At 37.2% G+C, this 21,417-nt stretch overlaps 1 protein-coding gene across 8 annotated transcripts in view; it reads right to left on the bottom strand.

Moving 5' to 3' along the window:
• Nucleotides 1–21,417, bottom strand: part of PTPN4 (protein tyrosine phosphatase non-receptor type 4) — a 214,022-nt gene that overhangs the window by 20,115 nt on the left and 172,490 nt on the right. For all 8 annotated transcript variants that reach the window (XM_004423902.3, XM_014782471.2, XM_087435053.1 and 5 more), the window contains 5 exons: nucleotides 20,297–20,455; nucleotides 12,423–12,582; nucleotides 8,524–8,607; nucleotides 8,377–8,433; nucleotides 2,776–2,932 (listed from right to left, as the gene is read on the bottom strand). In XM_004423902.3, the coding sequence (XP_004423959.2) occupies nucleotides 2,776–2,932; nucleotides 8,377–8,433; nucleotides 8,524–8,607; nucleotides 12,423–12,582; nucleotides 20,297–20,455 (617 nt within the window). The remainder of the gene's footprint in view (nucleotides 1–2,775; nucleotides 2,933–8,376; nucleotides 8,434–8,523; nucleotides 8,608–12,422; nucleotides 12,583–20,296; nucleotides 20,456–21,417) is intronic.

The raw sequence follows: 21,417 nt of genomic DNA on the forward strand, positions 1-21,417 counted from the left end.
TGGCCTCAGAGTTATGTGGACAAACAACTGAGGGTTAAAAAAAAGTGGTCTAGAAAGGAAGGGGCGGTCCCATGTGAAGGCTTCGCGATGCCCCCGTGGTGCTGCAAAATCCTGACCCCCATAGGGAGGGGTAAAGCTGAAGAAGCCCCAGAGTAGGGCCCTCTAAAGGATGGAGCCAAGCTAGGGCCCTCTTTTGCCCTTGTCTAAGAGGTTTGGGTCCTGCTCAAATATGTATGTGCTTTTGAGAAGAATAAATTTCTGAAGTGAAGAATGAAAAGACAAAAAGGTATCAATGCATTTTGTCTAAGAAGAAATAAGATTTAAAGGGGAAAAGACCAGAAAAACAAGCTCTTTGTTTTTCTAGTATTTTTGGCAAACATAATTTAAAATTTTGATTATATGCTGTTTTAAATAAACATGGACATGCTAGACCCACAATGAAAGTGAATACAGGCCCTGGTCCAGATTTTGACAATAAAACAATATTAGAAAGCTCTTTTGCCAAGAAGTAAGCCCTAGGTGGGATCCTCTCCTAATTTAAAGTATAAATGAGATAATTTGGGATTGCAAAAAGGCCATGGCTTTTCCTTTATATGGACTTTTGTTCATATTTTGGCTCTGTACTAGACATGAATTTGTGAGCAGATAACTGAATGTCTTGGTGCCTAAGTGTCTTCAACTATAAAATTGGGATAATTCATCAATCTCATTAGATAGCTGTAAAGATTAATTGAGAAAATACACAAAAGAGTCCAGGTGCATGGAAAGCATTTAATGACTGTTACTATTATTATTATTAAGTTCTTTAGGATCTGTTATCAAGAGAAAACAGAATAAACAAATTGAGAGAATATTATTCTTAGTATAAAATTTAAGTTGCTTTATGTGACGAAAATTCCTAATAATGAATAATTCCTAATAATGAGCTCCTTGAAAAGTCAAAAGAGAATGTCCTGGGGCTGGCCCGGTGGTGCAAGTGGTTAAGTGCGTGCGCTCCGCTGCGGCGGCCTGGGGTTCACTGGTTCGGATCCTGGGCACGCACCGCTTGTCAAGCCATGCTGTGGCGGCGTCCCATATAAAGTGGAGGAAGATAAGCATGGATGTTAGCCCAGGGCCAGTCTTCCTCAGCAAAAAGAGGAGGATTGGCAGATGTTAGCTCAGGGCCGATCTTCCTCCCACACACAAAAAATAAATAAAAAAAAATAAAAAAATAAAAAAAAAGAATGTCCTGTTCAAGTCCTTTGAATTTTCTTAGAAAGCCAATTCTAGACCATAAATGCAGAAAAACACAAAGTAGAGAAGACAGAATGAATATGTCTCTTTGTACCCAAGAGGCAAAATGATAGTTTTATATATATTTTTAAAGTAATTTTCGTGCACAATTTTGCAGGGTTGGGTACGGTGGGGGAATATGTAGCATTCTAATTATATTTTATTTTCCTAGGTTACATATTCAACAACTGGTAACATGACATTAACCAATAATTACTCTTGTGGCTAAAACTATGATTAATAAATTCTTCACAACAAAACTAGAAGATGTCTAATGCTGGTATATAAGCATATAAAATTTTTTCTCAGAGGAGAGTGATAAGAGTGTTGAGGGAACTTGAAACAATGCTAAACAAACACAGGCTACATGATCTGGGATTGTTAAACTGGAGAAAGGGGGAGGGCATCCAGTAAAATTAGCTATTGTCAAAAAACTGAAGGAAGAGAGATTGAATTTATTCTGCATAGCACAGAGTGATAGAATTCGGAACAATGGGACTGAAGGAAGATGGATTTTTAGTTCAATTTTAGTTCAAGCCATCCAAAGGGGGAATGAACTGCTTCAGGAACCACTCAGTGCTCCACACAGACAGGATGTTCTTGAGGCTGTTGTAGAGGAAACTCAAGCAACCAGCAAAGGAGCCAGAGCTTATGGTATTAAGGTTTCTCCAAACCCGGGACTCTGACTATGAATTAACAAGTCAGCTGTCCAGATCAGGAGATGACATGATTAGACTAGCAGGCATCATCTACTGAAAACATAGACAGGAATAAAAAAATTGCTTTAACTATAGCTTGTTTCAGAGTTTCCTAAAAGTGAAACAGCGTTCAAAAGTTATTCATTCGGGCCGGCCCCGCGGCTTAGCGGTTAAGTGCGCGCGCTCCGATGCTGGCGGCCCGGGTTTGGATCCCAGGCGCGCACCGACGCACCGCTTCTCCGGCCATGCTGAGGCCGTGTCCCGCATACAGCAGCTAGAAGGATGTGCAACTATGACATACAACTATCTACTGGGGCTTTGGGGGAAAAATAAATTAAAAAAAAAATGTTTAAAAAAAAAAAAAAAAAAGTTATTCATTCAACAAGTGTTCATGAAGTCACTACTACTACTACCACCACGACCACCACTACCACTGCAACTGGGGGAGAGGGAGCCATTTAGCTATGGTAGTCAGGAGAGAAGGACTTCCTGAGGAGGACATTTGAGCAGAGGCCTGAAGGAAGTGAGAGTATAAGTCATACAAAAATCAAGAAGAAGAGAGTGTAGGCAGAAGCAACACCAAGAAAACCAGCAAAGAACAGAGGAGAGTGAGCAAGGCTGAGTTAGGTATGCAAAGGGGCCAAGAATTTGGATTTTACCCCAAGTGTGAATGGAAGCCACTGTGCTCTGAGCAGGAAACTGACATGACATGACTTATGTTTTAAAAAGCCCACTCTGGCTGCTGTGTCTAGTAATAAACACTAATGAATTATGAAAAATATCCAGTGCTACACAGAGGACTTACCATTAGGTCGAACCAGAAGTACGAGTTCCCCAGAATGTCTCTCACAGCTAGCTTTAATAAACAGGACAACCTGATCATGGGTATGTTCTGCAATGTCCTGACCATTGATCAGTACAACTTGGTCCCCTTCATTCAATCGAGGGACACAGAGGTCAGCCTGTAATGTAATACAAATAAGGTTTCATATCTGCACATAGCTTTCTGAAAGTAAAGCACAGGAATTTATTTTTATAGACTCCATAGCAGGAGAACTAAAACTACATACAGAATAGCATCCATCCATTCATTCATCCATTAAAAAAAAAAGTAGAAATCTAGCTTTCCCATAAAGATACTAATTATTTTTCTTCTTCATTTAACAACATTTTCCCTGATGCCCTATTACATGGCTAGACATACAGATAAGACTAACGATCTCAAGGTGCACAGATACAGGCAGCCCTTGCTTTGCACTGTCCAGACACATACACATTTCAGTTATCACACGTTAAATAATACCAGTCTCCCAACAACATAGTTCAAATTTCAGTTACCACAATATATTAACTGTGAATAATTGCATAAAGTACAAACTTTGCTGCTAGCTTGTTAGTCCAAAAATCACTACATAAATAACAGACACACATGATCAGTGACCAATCACCTCACGTCTGTCAAAGTCTGTTGGTGATTCGTCACTGAGCATCTGTTACTTAGTTCATGCAGAGATAGCAAAGCATGTACTTGTGTTGCCTCCTTGTCTCCCAGTGATAAACCCATGTAAAAATGAATAATCTAAAGAGAGAACTGGCCAAAAAAGTTAAAAGTGTAGTAAAGAAACAAAAAGTGACAGTGCTGGAAGTGAAATTCAAATTGAATGGAAATGGAGTTATAGAAGAAACAGCTGACGATGGAAATATTGCCACTACCACTGTTTGAGAGACTCTAGAGAAGCAGGAAAAGGAATTTAGTGAAGGTGAACTTGACATAAATGATGAAAGTGGCTGTGACGTGAGGGATGAAGATGTCCTAGAGGAAGTGACGCTGGCAAAAAACCTCTCATTTAAAGAACTCTTGGAGATATTGCACAACATTGAAAATGCAAAGGACAAAATACTGGAAGTGGATTCAAACTCAGCAAGGATCATGACCATTTGCCAAGGCAAGAAAAAATGCTCACTCTGGGGCCAGCCCCGTGGCTTAGTGGTTAAGCGCTCCACTATCGGCGGCCCAGGTTTGGATCCCGGGCGCGCACCGACACACCGCTTCTCCGGCCATGCTGAGGCGGCGTCCCACATACAGCAACTAGAAGGATGTGCAACTATGACATACAACTATCTACTGGGGCTTTGGGAAGAAAAAGGGGAAAAAAAAGGGGGACGATTGGCAATAGATGTTAGCTCAGGGCTGGTCTTCCTCAGCAAAAAAAAAAAAAAAAAAAAAAGAGGGGGATTGGCATGGATGTTAGCTCAGGGCTGATCTTCCTCACACACACACAAAAAAATGCTCACTCTGTATTTTAAGTTATATGATGAGAAGGAGACAGGCACTATTCAAACTACTGGGGGTAAGTTTTCACAAAGAAATAAAACTCTTTAATTCTCAATGTTTCTAATGTTTTGAATTACAGGATACTAAATCAGTATTAGTTTTACTATTTTTTTTATTTTCCTATACATTTATAAGAGAAGGTAAGAGAGATTTTAATGTTCTTATTAAAAAATCCCCAAAGTGATTATCAAGATTACTTTGTACAGTTTCAGCTTGAACGGTCATTTTTACGTTCCTGCACGACTGTGCAAAGTAAGGACTGCCTGTATTTTATCAAGAAAACAAACAAGTAATTAAGGTAAAAGTGATGAACAGAAATATGGACAGCATGATTCAGGAACACAGCAATGAGAACATACGTGAGTCAAGTTTGAAGGATGATAGGTTACACAGAGAAGGAAATGACAGGGTTGGACCTTACAAAAAAGGGAACTTCCTGTGTCAAAGCCTTGAAGAAATGAAAACACAACTACTCAAATTCATTATAAACACAAAGTCAATAAAATCCAACGAGGTATTGTCATTAGTGGAAACAGCACTGGTCTAGGAGCCAAGTTCTTCCTCTGCTGCTTATAAAATGTGTGATCTTAGATATGTGAAACTCTGAAAATGGAGCAGATATCAGCTCTAATTATTTCACTGAGTTGTGAATATAAAAATGAGATAATTCAATGTGAAGCATTAAAATTTGGAAAATTCAAATTTACGGTTCTAACCATTCTCTCTAGTTGCTTCTTTCTCTACTTCTTGCAGTGGAGCAGACGACATTCAATAATTCCTCTGCATTAGCAGTGATGCTTTTGTGTACCAATTTGGTCCCAAGTTTTTGTAAATGTCTTTGAGGTAGCCAAAGAGTTGTGAATTGGGAGCTATTAAGGGTACTGGGAGAAACGTAAAGGGCTATAGCAAAAAGAGTTATCCTCTCACCTTACTTTATGGATAATGTAGTTGGTGGAAAAGAGGAGGAGGTCTATGTGTTAGGGAGAGGATAGCTATGAATCTCTCTGACTGTACCCTGTGTACATCTACTGATACCTCCAGGTCAGAGATTGAGGCTAACAGGGCAGTGTATTAACCAGTGTATTAACCAATATGCTACAACATGCAGAGATTTTTTTTACCCATTATCACTGAAGGGAACTCTCTTGTACTTAATTTGCCTTTTGTCAGGCATGCTTATAGTTTTTTATTTGCATTTCATTCTGATCTGGAAAGTCTAGATAAATTGTATATTAAAATGAGTTTTGTTGGAGCAAAAGCTACTGCCTCAAAGATGATCAGATAGGAAGAAAAATATGACATGATTTGGGAATTATTTTATCCATTTCAAAAGGTGTCTAACATAAAAAATGACATTAAAATATTTGAAACCCTGTACTTTGCCCTCAATTACCTAAAATGAATTTTCCAACTGGAAGACTATAATGGTCTCTAAATTAATAAAATAATATAAAAATGATAAATTTCTGTTTTATTTTGTTCTAAATTCAGCCAATATTTATGGAACATAGTTCTACATGGCAGAAAGGAAAAATCAACAATAATTTGTATAGCTTAAAAAGAAAATTTAGAGTCACAGAATGCTGTTTGGAAATGAACTTGTCTGTAGGATGTTTCCTAAACATCCTTGAGTTAAGTGAAAACTATCCACACTCACTGTTCAGAAAATCAGTATTTCTTTTGTGTCATTTGCTGACTAATACAACTGGCATACAAATAAAAAAAGGTTTACAATCTTTTCTAATTATAAGCATGTTTTCTAAAACATGCTCACTGTCAGGATTCAGATAATTAAAAAAAAGGAATGCAGACATGATAAATACCAGTAATTTCAATACCCAGATGAAACACTGTTAACATTTTTAGTATATTTCCAGACTTTTAAAATGCATATAACTCAGATTAAAAACAAAACTTGATCAAACATATATGTGGAATTATAATATGCATTTTCCATAATATCATCTTATGAACATATTTCCATACTTCTAGAGCTACATCATCCATCGATTCAATTGCTGCAAAGCAACGCATAATTCATTTCACCAACTCTAATGATGTACATTTTGATTTTCCCTCCAATTTTTAACTATTATAAACAATACTACAGTGAACATCCTTGTGTATCCTTTGTTTCATTAGAGGCAATTCCTAAAAGTGGATCCATCAGGTTGAAAGATATATATTTGATTTAAAAAAGTTTTAGCTTAAATTTTTGTTTTTAGCAAAGTTATATATCATACAGTTTAAAGAAGTGACTAGGTCTATAAGATTATTAAGATAAGAAACCATTTCTTATATTCCTCCCTACCATCTTCCTCTCCCTAGAGGCAACTTCTTTCAACATTTTAGCTACATATTTCGTATTTACCTTAGTATCTCTAAATAATATTCCCATTTTGTTTTTTTTTCAGTTTTCTATTTTAGACTTTATCTAACTTTCTACTTGATAGATGAGAATTTAGCAATCCTTCATCTCATCTGCAGTCCCAAACAAATACATATTTCCTGTTAAACACAGACTAAATAAATAATTTTGGACTAGTTTCCTCCTTTGTCCCCATCCGTCACATGCATAGTAGGTTCAAGAGTCATTTTATACATCATATCCCTCTCCCATCCCCTCTGACCACAAGTGATTCATTTAAAAGAGGACATCTGATCCAAGCTGGCTCTACGAAGGGTTTACTTCCCAGGAGTCTGAAATTTGGACTGAGAGGTGTAATAATCACTCTGGGTTGCTGAGCTGGTAATATATAAATCTGGAACTTACTAGCAGTCATATCCTACCACATGGACTGAGGAGAATAGTGGTAGCTATACAATTTCTATTTAGTAGAGATTTAGGAGTCACACTTGTATTTGAAGGTAGAGTGTGTGTGTGGTGGTGATGTTACAGGACTTGGCTTGAAGCTGCCACCAATATGCTGTTTTTATTAAGGCTGTGTTGTATTTGGAATGACTTTAGAGATGAGGTTGAATTAGTGCACAAATTGGTTTGCACTAAGAGAAAAGAATGGAACACTGACATAAAAAGAAATAGAGAGAAAAAATAGAGAGTCCTGATGATTCTTAAAATTCTTTCTAGAGGTCTAACTGCTTTCCTGTCCTTGGGTTTTGTGAGATGCCTCTATAGCTATACATTTTGTATTTATGCTTAAGCTAGGGGTATTCCACGAGTACCCTCTTATTTGCAACCAACAAAGTCCTTAAAAACCAGAACCGAAACTACATATCATGATATCCTGGATCAATCTTGCCTGTGATCTTCAAACCAACTTTGAGGTTGCTGCAGAGCACCCAAAAAGCATAGCTGGGCTCTTTCTCTCAGGTGCTGGGTCACACCTTTCCTTGGACAGAGAGACAGTTAAACGATAAAGGGTGCTGACTGAAAAGCCCTTGAAGATCATTTAGGTAAAGTAGGCAGCAACATAAATGGGAATTCAAAAGTACTATTTGCTACATATAAGAGCAATAAAGATCACGCACTCACAACTAATTAAGAATTGTCCTTACGACGAGCAGAAAGCTTCAGAGTGCTGAAGCTGAAGGGGGGTTTCATCATAATGGGTTCATATCACGTTTCCCCTACTTTTGTTTAGAATATTCATAATAAAAAGTTTAAAAAATTATCCTTATAGTGAAAAAAATCACTGGTACCATTTCTATTTAAAGTAAAATTCTTAAACAAAAAGTAGGCAAATGGAATGTAGGTAAATAATTTTAAATGAAAAAACAAGGAAACAAGAAAGCAAAACAAACAAAAATTATACCTCTGTCTACATTTTGCTATTTAAAGGGGTTACTTTGATAGACTCTTATTAACACTATAGAAGCACTGGAAGTCCTAAATAGCTTCTTTGTAAAAAAAAAAAAAAGATTTAAAAAACTCATAGACAGGGAATAAATAAAAACTAACTTCCCAGCAACTAAAGATATTCAGCCAACAACATTTGAGACTTGACAAATTAAAAGGCATGATTAAATTTCTTCTTTTATTTAAACGAATAAAAATAAAATAAGTACATATTCTTGAAAACAGGATTTACTTGCAAGATTTAGGTAACTCACAGGTGTTCCTGGCGCTACGCGGGACACGATCACAGGCATCTTCTGATCATACCCTCCCTTAAACAGAGCAAATCAATTATTAGTCAAATATTACCAAAACAGAAACATCTTAATTGAAAACTGAGTACAATAAAAACTCTAGATTACCTTCACATTGAATCCAAACCTTCCATTTTCATCGGGTTTCATCCTGATTAGAACAAGATTATCATGTAGAATACCACCATTAGGCTTAAAAAGACAAAAATAAATAGCTTGTAATTTTCTTCATTTATAATCTATCCTTCAGATATACATGAAGCATGTTTTTTGTATGTTGATATTATCTACAGCATATAAAGAATCAAAATTTAAGTTAAAATGTTAATTCAGGAAAGTAAATTTTGACTAATAACCTGCAGTTAACCTGACTAGATATATTCTCTCCTGCCTTCTTGCCACTGCATGCATCTTAGACTGTAAGTGCCAAGAGGAACAGGGGCTGTAGTAATTAATCACTAATCACAATATCCCTAGAACCTGGTTCAAAGCTTTGCACATAGGAAGTGCTCATAAGTCTTACATGAATTCACATTACTCCTTCTGTTTTTTTAAACCAGCTTTACGGAGATATAATTCACATACTATATACTTCACTCATTCAGAGTGTATAATTCAATAATTTTTATCATAGTCACAGAGTTGTACAAACATCACTACTATTTCATTTTAGAACATTTTCATCACCTCCAAAAGAAACTGTATCCTTTAGCAGTCATTCCTCACCCCTTTGCCCATAGACCCTAAGTCCTATTCAACCACAAATCTATTTTCTGTCTCTAGATTTGACTATTCTGGACATTTCACATATATGGAATCCTACAATATATGGTCATTTGTTACTGGCTTCTTTCATTTAATATGTTTTACGCTTGCTCTTTGAGGAAAAGTATCTGGCTAATTCTTACTTATCCTTCCAGACAGAGGTCAGAGGTGATCACTTCTGGGAAGTCTTCCCTTAACCCCCCAGCTGCATTAGTTATTTTTATATACTTGGGAATTCCCTATAATCACTTCCAACTATAGAACTTATGTTGCCTTCAAATTGTCTTCTTATTTGCTCTAGATCCCATCCCCTCTTCCATATTCAAGGATATTGCTATAGCAATTCACTACTCTCCTGCATTATCCATTTTCCCCATCCTTCTGGGAAATATTCTTATTTCTCCCATTTTAAAAAAAGAACCCTCTGGACTCCACTTCCCCATCCAGCTCCTGTATCATTTCTTTCCTTCTCTTGCTGTTAAACTTCTTGAAAGAGTTGCCCACGTTTGCTGTCTCTATTTCCTCTAACGCCATCCTCCTACAGTCAGGTTTTCATCCCCAGTACTCCACCAAAACTGTTCTAATTAAGGCCACCAAAGATTTTCGCATTGCTAAATCCAGTGTTCAACTCTCAGTGCTCATCTTACTTGACTTATCAGCAGCATTTGACAAAGTTGGTTACTCTCTCTGTGACTTTCTTCCCATCAGCCAGTTGACTAATTTTCCTCCTATCTTTCTGTCTGCATCTTCTCAGTCTCCTTTGCTGGTTTCTTTCATCTCCCTCATGTTTACAACTTGGAGGACCAAAGGCTCAATTTCTAGAACTTCTTATTTAGATATCTACACATACCACACTTCCTTGGTGATTTCTTCCTCTCTCATGGTTTTAAATAGTCTTTACATGCCACCAACTCTCAATGTTAAAATTCTAGCTTGGACCTCTCCCTTCAACTCCAAAATCATATTTCCAAATGGATTTCTAATAGATATTTCAAACTTAACATGTCCCAAACTGAGCTCCTGATATTCCAGCCACACCTGCTCTACCTGCAGCCGTCCACATCTCAGTAAATGGTAACTTCATCCTTCTAGTTTCAGGCCAAAAACTTTGCTTTTAGCCTGGATTTCTCTCTTTCTCTAGCACTCCACATCCAATCCATCAGCATATTATGTTAGCTCTACTCTAAAAATATATCCAGAATACAGCCATGTCTTATTCCTTTCGCTGCCACCACCCTAGTCCAAATCACCATTGCTTGCTTGGAATACTGTAACACCTCACATCCAGCGTCTCTACTTCTACTCTGCTTTCAGTTTATTTTCAATATAACAGCAAGATTGATACTGTTAAAACTTAAGTGGCATCATGTTACTTCTCTCCTTGGATATGTCCATTTGCTTCCTATCTCACTCAGGGCTAAAACAAAAACATCTGGACAAGAGAAGGTTTAGGATCTGGCCCTCTCCTGTACCTGTTTCCTCCTCATTGGCTTATTTTGCTCCAGCTACAATGACCCCTTGGTGTTCTCGGCCCATATCAATCATACTCCTGTCTTTGTACCTGCTATTCCCTCAGCTTACCTGCTCTTCCACTAGATAACTACACGGCTTATCACTAAGTTCACACCTGGCTTACACTATTGAATTTTCAAAAAAAAAATGTTTTTGTGTGTGAGGAAGAGTAGCCCTGAGCTAACATCCGATGCCGATCCTCCTCTTTTTCCTGAGGAAGATTCACCCTGGGCTAACATCCGTGCCCATCTTCCTCTACTCTATGTGGGATGCCGCCACAGCATGGCTTGACAAGCAGTGCAATGGTGCACACTCGGTCTCCGAACCTGTGAACCCCGGGCCTCCGCTGAAGCAGAGCACGTGTACTTAACCGATACACCACCGGACCGGACCCCGGCTTACACTATTTAAAATTGTTAACACTCTACTCTTGAAATTCCCTAGCTCCTTCCTGCTTTATTTTTCTCCCTAGCATTTATACTATCTAATATGCTATATATATAAATTATTTACCTTGTTAACTGTTTGTCTCACCCTTATCCCCAGAACGTAAGTTCCTTGAAGGCAGAGTTTTTTTGTTTTGTTTTTTTCTATTTTATTCTGTTATATCCCCAGAGCCTATATCGATACATGGCACATACCAGGCACTCAATAAGTAATTTTTGCATGAATGGAAAAACAAACTAGATTGTAGATTATTTAAGAGCAGGGGCCATGTCTTAATTCTCTTTGTATTCCCACTACCCACCAAAGTATGTAGCACGCAGCAAGACCTCAATAACTATGAACCAATGAATGAATGCATGAATGAATAATACCTAAGAATCACCACACAGGTAGCACTAAAGTTGTCATTCATTTCTGGTTAAGGATTCTGATCTCTTTTTGATGTGTCTATGGTGGTGGAGCAATAAGTGTGGGAGAACAGAGCGGCTGCTTCTTGCTTTTCAACTTTAGATAATGTGGGAGGGCTATGGGTAAAAACACAAGAGGGCTACAAGTGCAATGGCCACCAGAAACTTCCAGCACTGCCAATACCTGCCATGGACCCGCCTCTCCCTGCATCTTATTTTTTTCCCTGATGTCCCTTTAAATTTCCTGAAACATCCCATATCTCTGTCTGTCCTTATACTTCCTCAGGAACACAGTGTATCCTTAAAAAATATTGATAATCTCACTTTTGGTTTATTTACGTCTACTTGAAAAAGCAATGACAATTCATAAATCAGGCGATTCTAACAATTTACCATTTTGTTGTGGTAAAAGCATGTTCTCTAAGGCAAAAAAAAATCTTTTCATTTTTTTTCCATCTTTTCATTCAAACAATTCATGTAACATATTTTGCAGAACAGAGAGTGATCATATACTCCAAGGACCTGTACTCATTTTCAAAAGGTTGATGAAAATGATAAAGTCTTTGCACTCAGTGAATTATATAACAAAGTTAATGGTATTTAATGGATCATTAGTATTTGTTATGGAAATGTGTGTTTTGCAAGACTAAAATTAACATAAATTTGTCAAGAACTAATTTCTAGAGCAATGAACATTTTATAAGTGATGATAAAAGGAAATTCCATAATTGGGTTATATCATGGGAAAACACATGATGAAAAAGAGAAAGTACTATAATACAATTTACAGATAAAACACGCCACAGTACAAAAGAAATTTCATTTATGATTAAAAAATTACAAAGAAACGTGAGACTATTTGAAGAAGCTACTTACAGTAGATTTTTCAGGGGAAGATGGAACATCAAATGTTTCATTAATATGGTTTTCTAGATCTTGTTGATAATGTGAATAATGAATTTGGTTCCAATTGTTTTTCTTCGATTGTTTGGGTGGTAAAGCTGGAGGCTGCCCATCTCCAGGTGTCTCTTGCGATCTAGACAGGAAAAAAGGAAAAGAATGAATATTTTGGAACTTGTCTTCTAGAATTGTTTTTTTAAAAGCTAGGGTCAAGGAACTCAGATATTTACAATGTCAGGTAGAAGACAAGCTTTAACTACCATATTTTTTTGCAAGTGCCACTGTTTAATGAAATCTTTCTTAACTTTGGAAATGTAAGTAGTGAATCTAATTTCATACTTTGTCAAATCTGTAAACAATTCTCCATATAATAAAATATACTTCAAGGGTATTTCTATGAAGATATTTATTAATCTACTATAACAACGTACACACCTTTCCAAAAACCTTTTTTTAAAGGTTTTCAGTGGAATCATATGGGTAGCCAGGGAATAAGGCAGGCAAAGAGAAATCAGAACTGAGAGTTGAGCTGTTCCACAGATAAAACACCTGAGTGATTGGCCGAATTTATTTAGAAATAAAACACAATTCATCAAAGTAATGAACTCAGTGCTGCAACAAGGACTGGAACCTGAGTACGAGTGCTGAGATCACCGAAGAGACAAAACTGGATGAGACACTGTCAGAGTACATGATTTAAGGAGAGGAAGCAAAAACCCAATTAACATGAGAGAACATAAGCCTCAATGTGTGGCAGCAAGAACTGATAAAAAGAGCTAAGTATGACAGGGGAAGCTTCAAGGTAAGAATTATGGCTTTTAAGAACAAGCATAGTTTACGTAATAATATTACTTGAGAGTTTTCCACAAAGGCCAAAAGGGGTAACCAGAGAGATTCAACTTGGACCTAGGAAGCACGCATCCATGGAAGTTGTAGAGTCGAGGAAAACAGGCAAAGGGAAAATGGTTTTTGAGAAGAGCACTGACCATCATTGGGGGTCATTATTTATATCTGAGGTGGCAGGAGGTCCTTTGGGAAATAAACGAATTACTGTCCCACTGCCTAACGACAGACAGGAGAGTTGACTGCTGCTGTGTCAAGCCTCAGGCCTGCTGCTGTAGTACTCAGGCACAGATTTCACCCAGTTTCTGCTTATTTTTGTTGACTGACAACAGATGCCTAAGATACAAGCTGTAAGGTCTTGTGGAAGCAGAACTGTATTAAATTATATTACTGTTCAAAAATTATTCTCCCCCCCTCCCCGGTTGACATCAGGCTTGGCCATATGACTTGCTATGGCCAATGAAAGGTGAGTAGAAGGGGTGTGCATCACCTTTGAAAGGAAGCTCTAAGAAACAGCTTGTGATTCATTATGCTTCTCTCTGTCCTTGGCCATGAGACTAGCCACGTCCCAAACAGGGGTGCTGTCAATCTAGGTCCTAGAATGAACGTGATGTGGAATAGAGCCACAGTCAATCCATCATGTACATACAAGAAAGAAATAAGCTTTGTTGTTGTAGGTCACTGTAAAGTGGGGTAATCTGCTACTGCAGCATACTTTGGCCGAAAGTAATTGATTCAGAGATTACTGTCAGAGTGGTTCTTGGATACATATGCTCTCCCTTAGTAGGGAAGCTGTGAACTTATTTACAGCCTTGCTGCTAGACACTGGTAGATATGGGTAGCGAAACTAAAAATATGATTAGTGCCAAGGATGTCAGCCAGGAATAATAGTCAATGGTATAACTGTATGGTCCTCGAGGGAAGTTTTCCTGAGAGAATATAGTCCTTCTGAAATTTAATAATCTAGTATAAAATATAATCACTAAATAAGTAGGTAAACAATAATGCCCACTCAGCCCACGTTTCTACATAGAAGTCTTCAGGGCACAAAATCCTCTAAATTCTGATGTCTATAAAGACTGCATCAGAGAGCATACCTCTCCCTTTCAACAAAAGCTTCTTAGAGGTCTACCTTGATGGCCAGGGATTACAGGTCCCAAACATACTAGTTTTTATTCTGCTAGTTTCAAGTGCCAAGATCCCAAGCCTCTAAGATCCAACACATTCAAGTGCTGCTGGTCCAGGAAAATGTTCCCACAGGTTAGAATAGAGATGTGTACCTCAACCATGGCCTGCTGCAAGGGATTAGGACAGATCAAGATGGACATCCCTTGGCAGAGCCTCACAGATGTGACATTTCTAAAAAGCAGTTGATCAAAAGCCTCCAAGATTTTACAAAAACCAAAAGTCACTGGACTCATTTATATCAATCAACAGGTCTCATCCCTTACTTAGAGTTAAGTGTAACCACTTAGGCAAGGTGAACAGGAACTTTTTTCTAGTTCTGCACACAGTTGTCACATCCAGGAAGCATTTAGCCTCAAATCTAAAGGTATGTAGGGAAGAGTATAAGGTTGAGATGAGATGGAAATGGAGTCAGAGCAACCTTCTTTACTCTTGGTCTGGCTAACAGTCTAAATATAGTGCCAAAATATACAACAGGGGCAAACTCAAGCCTGATCTTCAATGCAATATCTAAGTGAGACAAACCTGGTGGGTGTGGATGTTAACAGTGGCAGGTGTGGATCTAACAGTGGCAATGCTCAGTTACAAGAGAGGGACAGTACTGACATCATGGGACATTTTGCTAAAACCGTTGCTAAAATCTGCATTTCTGGGGTTAAAAGTTAGGTATATATTAGTCAAAAAAGCTTCAGAAGTGATTTTTATTATGCACTTCTGATTAGAAATCACTGTCCTAGAAGAGTGGTTGCAAATTCATGGCTTATAGGCCAATTTTGGCCAACATACATTTGGCCTATTCACTGTTTTTGTAAAATATCGAGTTAATTGACTACATTTTAAAAATTACATACAAATCTGGATTTCCAGAATGAAAAATCTGGAAGCTCTGGAAAGCACGGACCTACTTTACAAGTTGTCAACCACTGGACAAAGCCAAGTGGTAGCTGCTGCCTTTAGCTGGCCACACAAATCCCATCCAATGTTACTTGCCAGACTCCAGTGGGTATTTGAGTATAACCTCTCCTTTAAACATTCAAAGTCTACAGGAAGACACAAACAGGAAGAGAGCCCAAGCATACAGGCTCAGGTTGGGATTTAAGCTAAATTCTAAAGAAAAGGTGAGAAGAATGGAGTGTGGACTGAGAGGATTAGCCAAGATGTAACAGAGGAAAGGACAATATAATTTTGGATTTCATGACAAGGGTTACCCTGCCTTCTCTCTCTGTTTTATGTACCTTTCTTGTTAAAGTAACTTCTCAGGGAGTGGTGGACAGGCTCTCCAGATGCCTGAATGCTGCAGCGGTTAGGCTGGTCTGGGGAGCTTTTATAAACTAATTATGCACTCTCCCAGTAATCCTGGTAACTGTTTCTCCCCTTTCTATGTTTCCAAAGATGGATGGCAGGTAAGCATACTGCAGCTATAGCAGCCCGGGGACCTGCAATTAGTCTTGCTGTCACAAGTACAGCATCTAACACTGTGCATCCTCTGAGTCCCCATGGCTTGATACCTCCTTCCATCCCCAACCCCTGGTTCTTTTATTTCCTTGTCTTAGAGCAGCCTAGTATTTGCAGGGTCCATAATATATTGCTAGACTTGATCAAGACTGGCATGGGAATTGGGTTAAGCTGTGTCTGGAGATGAAGTTATTAGTGCCAGTAGCTCAGAGGGGCAGAGGGAAGGCAAATCTTTGAGGACTAAGCAAAAGGAATTGATGGACAAAGATGTGGTTACTCATTAGATGAGACTAGAAGGGGACAGTCCAGGAAAGAATGACTCAGGGAAATGGATTTAATACTTGAGGATTATGAAGTCTGCATAGAGTCTCTCGTGATTAGGGACCTAAGGATAAAGTTGAGAATTTGAGGAATTCCTCATTGTGTTCAACCAGACATCCATATTTCAAACATGCAGATAGATAAATGGTTGATAATATACTTAAAAGCTGCCAGTATATATCCCCAAAAATTAACTGAAAGAAGTTATATAATTATTATAGTTAACATTGACTAAGCACTTTTTCTCTGCTGAACTGTGCATCTCATTAAATGTTCACAGAAACCCTATGAGGTAGATATTATCATCCTGTTTTTACAGGTGAGGAAATCGAGGCTTACAGAGATAAAATAACTCACTCAAGGTTACACAAGGAGAAGTGGTGGAACCAAGCGTTAAACTTAGTCTGAATCCAGAGCTTGCGCTCTTAACAATATGTTATAGTTGCAACCCCAAAGAAATCACTGCAAAAAGCAGAAACAAAGTTATTTTAAATCAGGGGTTTCCAAACCTTTTGTAGCAGTGGACTTTTTTCTTCAAAGGAAATGCTTCTCAGAAGCCAATTTATAAAACAGACAAAAGTGAAGCAACTCTCCTACCTGCCAATATCTGAAGCCTCAACAGAACTTATCAGAGCATATCTTGAACATGATTATTTTCTATTATTCCATTTTGGTTGTTAGTGGTAACACTGCTATATTTTAAATTATAATAGAAACTACTTGTATTTAAATGAACAGAATGCAAGATCAGTAGAGATCAGGGCTCTAACAATATCCATATTTACTTTATTGATAACTAACATATTTCTAACTCGATGGTTTCAATACGTTTAATTTAATAATTTGCCTCAGATGATCCAAAGCGGGGATAACTGGGAACCGGGCTTGAAACACATACTGTTCAAAATTTACCCACATAAAAAATTCCATGGACAAATTACTACCTGTGTTAACTTTTGGATGTTAAGAAAAGAGAAAGGGGAGACAGGAATATAATTCTAAAAGTGGTTCAATGCCCAATTTTCATACTGGGTTTTTTTTTGTTTTTGTTTTTTTTTACCACAAATAATTTGCTTATCTTAAACTTTTGACATTTTGGAAAATGTTAAGTGAAGAACAAATAAGGATAATGTTACATTTAAGTGCATTTTGCTGTTAACAGTGCAATATGTTGTGACATAGTAGCAAAAGATTTGTTATAACTGTCAACCCAGCCAGGTGGGGAAAACTTTCCAGATTTATTTCAGTCCAGTCAGGTTTAAATTCCCTCAACAGCAATGAAAGCAGCTTATTCTGCAGTCAAAGTAGCACTCTGTTGCTGCCTTTAGCAATTTGTATCATAATAAAAAGTAAAATCTTACCCACCCAACTCACATGCATTGTGATTATTTTGTAGAAATACCAAGCTTCCCTGTTATATATTAGCAGGAGTATATTAACCTTTGTGGTATGAATTTATTAAAATAAACACCTGTTAAGTATTTTAAAATTAATTTAGGGCTACTGTTTATCTGAGAAAATCACAAACTAAAACAGTCTAATTTTCTGTGAAACATTTAAAGAAAGGAAGGAAATGGTAGACTGTGCTTTCAATTACCCCTGCCTCTAAATGGTAACTTTATTCTAAGTAGCACAAACAACCATCTTATTTGTTTCCATAATAAACACATCTGTGAGTTAGTAGTGTTTTCTCCTTGTGAAGTAGGCGACCTTACCCAGAGACTGAAGTCAGGACTCAGGTTTCACTGTAAAGCCCCTCTACTCACTCAAAAAACAGGGAACTGGTTAGATGATCTCAAGATCTATTTCAACGTATGTTGAAATGCTCTGTGCTTAAGCCAACATACTGTTTGAATTCTTTTCACATTTGGCCAATGTAAAACTAAAATCTATGGATTCCATGTTGCAAAATATTTTCTCTAAATTGCAAAATCAATCAATCAATCAACAAAGCATTGTCCAGGACACACAGTCCTGCTGGCTGTCTCAGGTAAGGAAGACCTAAGTTTTAGTTCTGTAAATTGGGACAACTGCTGTTAAGCGTGGCTTTCTCATCCATAAAATGGGGCTTACGTATCTTTTCTATTTCATTGAGCTCTCTTGAATAGAACAGTGAGATAATTTATGAAAAGCCAATTGTAAGCAACTAATGTAAGTTGTTATTATTAGTTTACCATTAAGTTTGTCTTTTCAGAATTCTCTCATTATTCTTAAGGTTAAAAGTGGCTGAATTTCAAACACAGTGCTACGTTCAAAGCTGAATGCAAACATGTAAGCCTCATAAAATACATGTCTAAGGAGAAGGCCCCAAGCATCTGAAATTCTTGTGGATCTGGGAGGGGAAGCAAAAACTGCATGGTTCCAATCTATCCTGAACTTGCTTCTCCACTTAGGTCAGGAAAGCAGAACAAAGGTATTTCAAGGAGGTGAGTGATTTTTTTGGGTTTGTGAATCTGTAAAATTTACGTATGGAAATACTCAACTGTATGTGTATGTATACGTGTATGTGTCTCTATGAAAAGGGCCCTTCAAAAAACAGATGAAGATAATTTGGTTAAGCCCCAGGAGTTATATTGTTTTGTTCGATGTAAGATAGGCTTTTGAGATTCCTCTATATGGTTTATTTTTATGTGCTGAAAGTATGTCATTTTTAAATTCAATCAATTAATATTTCAATTTTCTTAATTACCATACTTTTAAGGTTTCAGGATTGGAAAATACATGATTATTAATCATGTATTTTATTTGATTATAAAATCAAATAAAAACTTTAGAATTATAATTTTTAAAGTAATATTAAATTTCCATCAATCCTATCTCCTGTTAACTCATGCTCCACAGGTGTCAGTGTGCAGTATGTATCTTTCCTACCCCTCCATTCTTTCTTTCTTTCTTTTTTTTTTCTGAGGAAGATTTCCTCTGAGTTAACATCTGTGCCAACCTTCCTCTGTTCTGTATGTGGGTCACTGCCACAGCATGGTTGCTGATGAGTGGTGTGGGTCCGCACCTGGGAACTGACCCTGGGCTGCCGAAGCAAAGTGTGCTGAACTTAACCACTAGGCCTGGGGCCGGCCCCCTCCTCCATTCTTTCTAATGTATACACACAATCAAAATGTTTTACCAAGATATAAGTTACCAAGACTAAGCTTCTATTTGTCTTCATAGCTTAGCCCGTCTTCCTTGGTTGGTCCTACACCGAGGACAACCATGGCTTTTATACATCTTGTCACATTTTTCCGGAGCACGTACAACTAACTGCTTTGCTGATCACTCCATCTACTCTTCCATTCATCACTCTCAGATCCATCCTTTCTTTAGCCCTACTCACATTCACTATATCTTATACCCTTTCTCCCTGCTCAACAATTAATGAATCTTCTTACCCATCTATGTATCTTGTGAAGTATTTTACTTTTTTCCTAATTCTCGCACTGTATTTTTACTTGCATATGAACTAACTGCATTATATAAACCAATAAATCAAGATACTGCACATTCATGTGAAGGTAAGCATGTTGTGCATTAAACTGATGGGGTATAAATACTGAATTATGAAGTCGAATTTACCTATCAGTTTGTAATATGAGATAGGAATGAATTTTAGAAATGATGCATGCATACTTTCTAACTTTTTCAGTGTGATGGTCATCTTACTTAGTTCTCCATTGCTGCTTAATTTTCCCAACCCTGTCTATTCATCCTTATGGTTCCCTTCCTGAAAATTATTAAGAAAATTCTACCTTTTACTACCTTACTGCCTGACCATAGTGCTACATTATCTGCAGAAATATTTAAATGTATGCACAAAAAGTTCAAGAACACATTGAGTCAACAAAATAATAATTGCGACTCTTTTTGGAGGGGTACTGAGGGGAAGCACCAAGAACTCTCGGGGACAGTTAAGCACATTTACAAATACATAAATTTTAAAACACTACATAAATAAAATTTTGTATCAAATACCCTAATTTTCTAGATTATTTCAAATGAAACAATTTGAGGCATCATTATTTATAAGAAGGAAACTAAATGAAAAAAGGTCTTACGGTGATGATTCCAAAACGATACTATTAGCTTGCGTTGATGATGGAGATCTGTGATTCACAAATATTTCACTTGGGGAAGTGTGAACCATATGGTCTACCAAATGACCAACTGAAGATGGTCGTAACCGGGTTCCCTCTTGTGTGAATGCAGAATTTCGACTACATGAAGAGGAAGAAAAACTGAGTGAAAATATGCTTTAATTCAATTTTTCAAGTTTCTTAATTATATGATTGCGTTAGAAAGTGGGTGTGTGTTTTTAAGACTAATCACGTTGACTAAGCAGGCTCTCTGACACACTGCCTTTACATCGCGATGTAAACACAAAGAACACAGAATAGGAAGTCAAAGATCTGAGCTATAGTCAACAATCGGCCACAAGGATTTTACCTATTTAATCATCTGTTATCTCTACCAACCTTAATGTTTCTAGGTTTTAGTCACTACAACTCGGTGTCTTAATCAGCATTTATAAAATAAAGGGATAGAACAAATGATTCAGAAATATCTTCTAGTCTGAATTCTTTTTTAATCCTTATAAATGTTTTTATTTATAGGATTTTCTTTAATTCCTAAGAATAAATACTGAATAACACATTTCCATCCTCATAAGTCACATAGTCACATGAATTATTATTGTCATTACTATTATTAATTACAATAGCTAACATCTGAGCACTTATTATGTGCCAGGCATTGTTCTAAGCAGTTTACATATATCACCTCATTTAACCTTCATAACACTACAAGAAAGACCCTCTGATTATAAATATAATTTTGTAGATGAGGAAAATGGGACAAAGAGATTTACTGACTTGCTCCAAGTTCAATCATACAGGGACTCCATGCTCTTAGCTACCACACAGTACTGTCTCTTTAAAATTTAGAAAAAAACAATTTTTTCAGATCATACTTAAAACTGTTTCATTAACCAGAAAATTTAATCAGGGTGACTGCTAATTAATTAATTCAATCATCTGGTTTAAATTTCTTGTGTCTTCTATAAATTGCTATAATTTTTTAGTGGTACTGGTATCAAATGGAGAAATGGCTAGCTGGAAAAGGGACCAGAAAACAAAGGTTCTGGATTTTCTTCAAACAAGCTGATTAACCTTTGAATATA

Source organism: Ceratotherium simum, chromosome 9 (assembly GCF_057802395.1).
Source record: "Ceratotherium simum simum isolate JZ-2026a chromosome 9, ASM5780239v1, whole genome shotgun sequence".
In the NCBI taxonomy this organism is placed as follows: domain Eukaryota; kingdom Metazoa; phylum Chordata; class Mammalia; order Perissodactyla; family Rhinocerotidae; genus Ceratotherium; species Ceratotherium simum.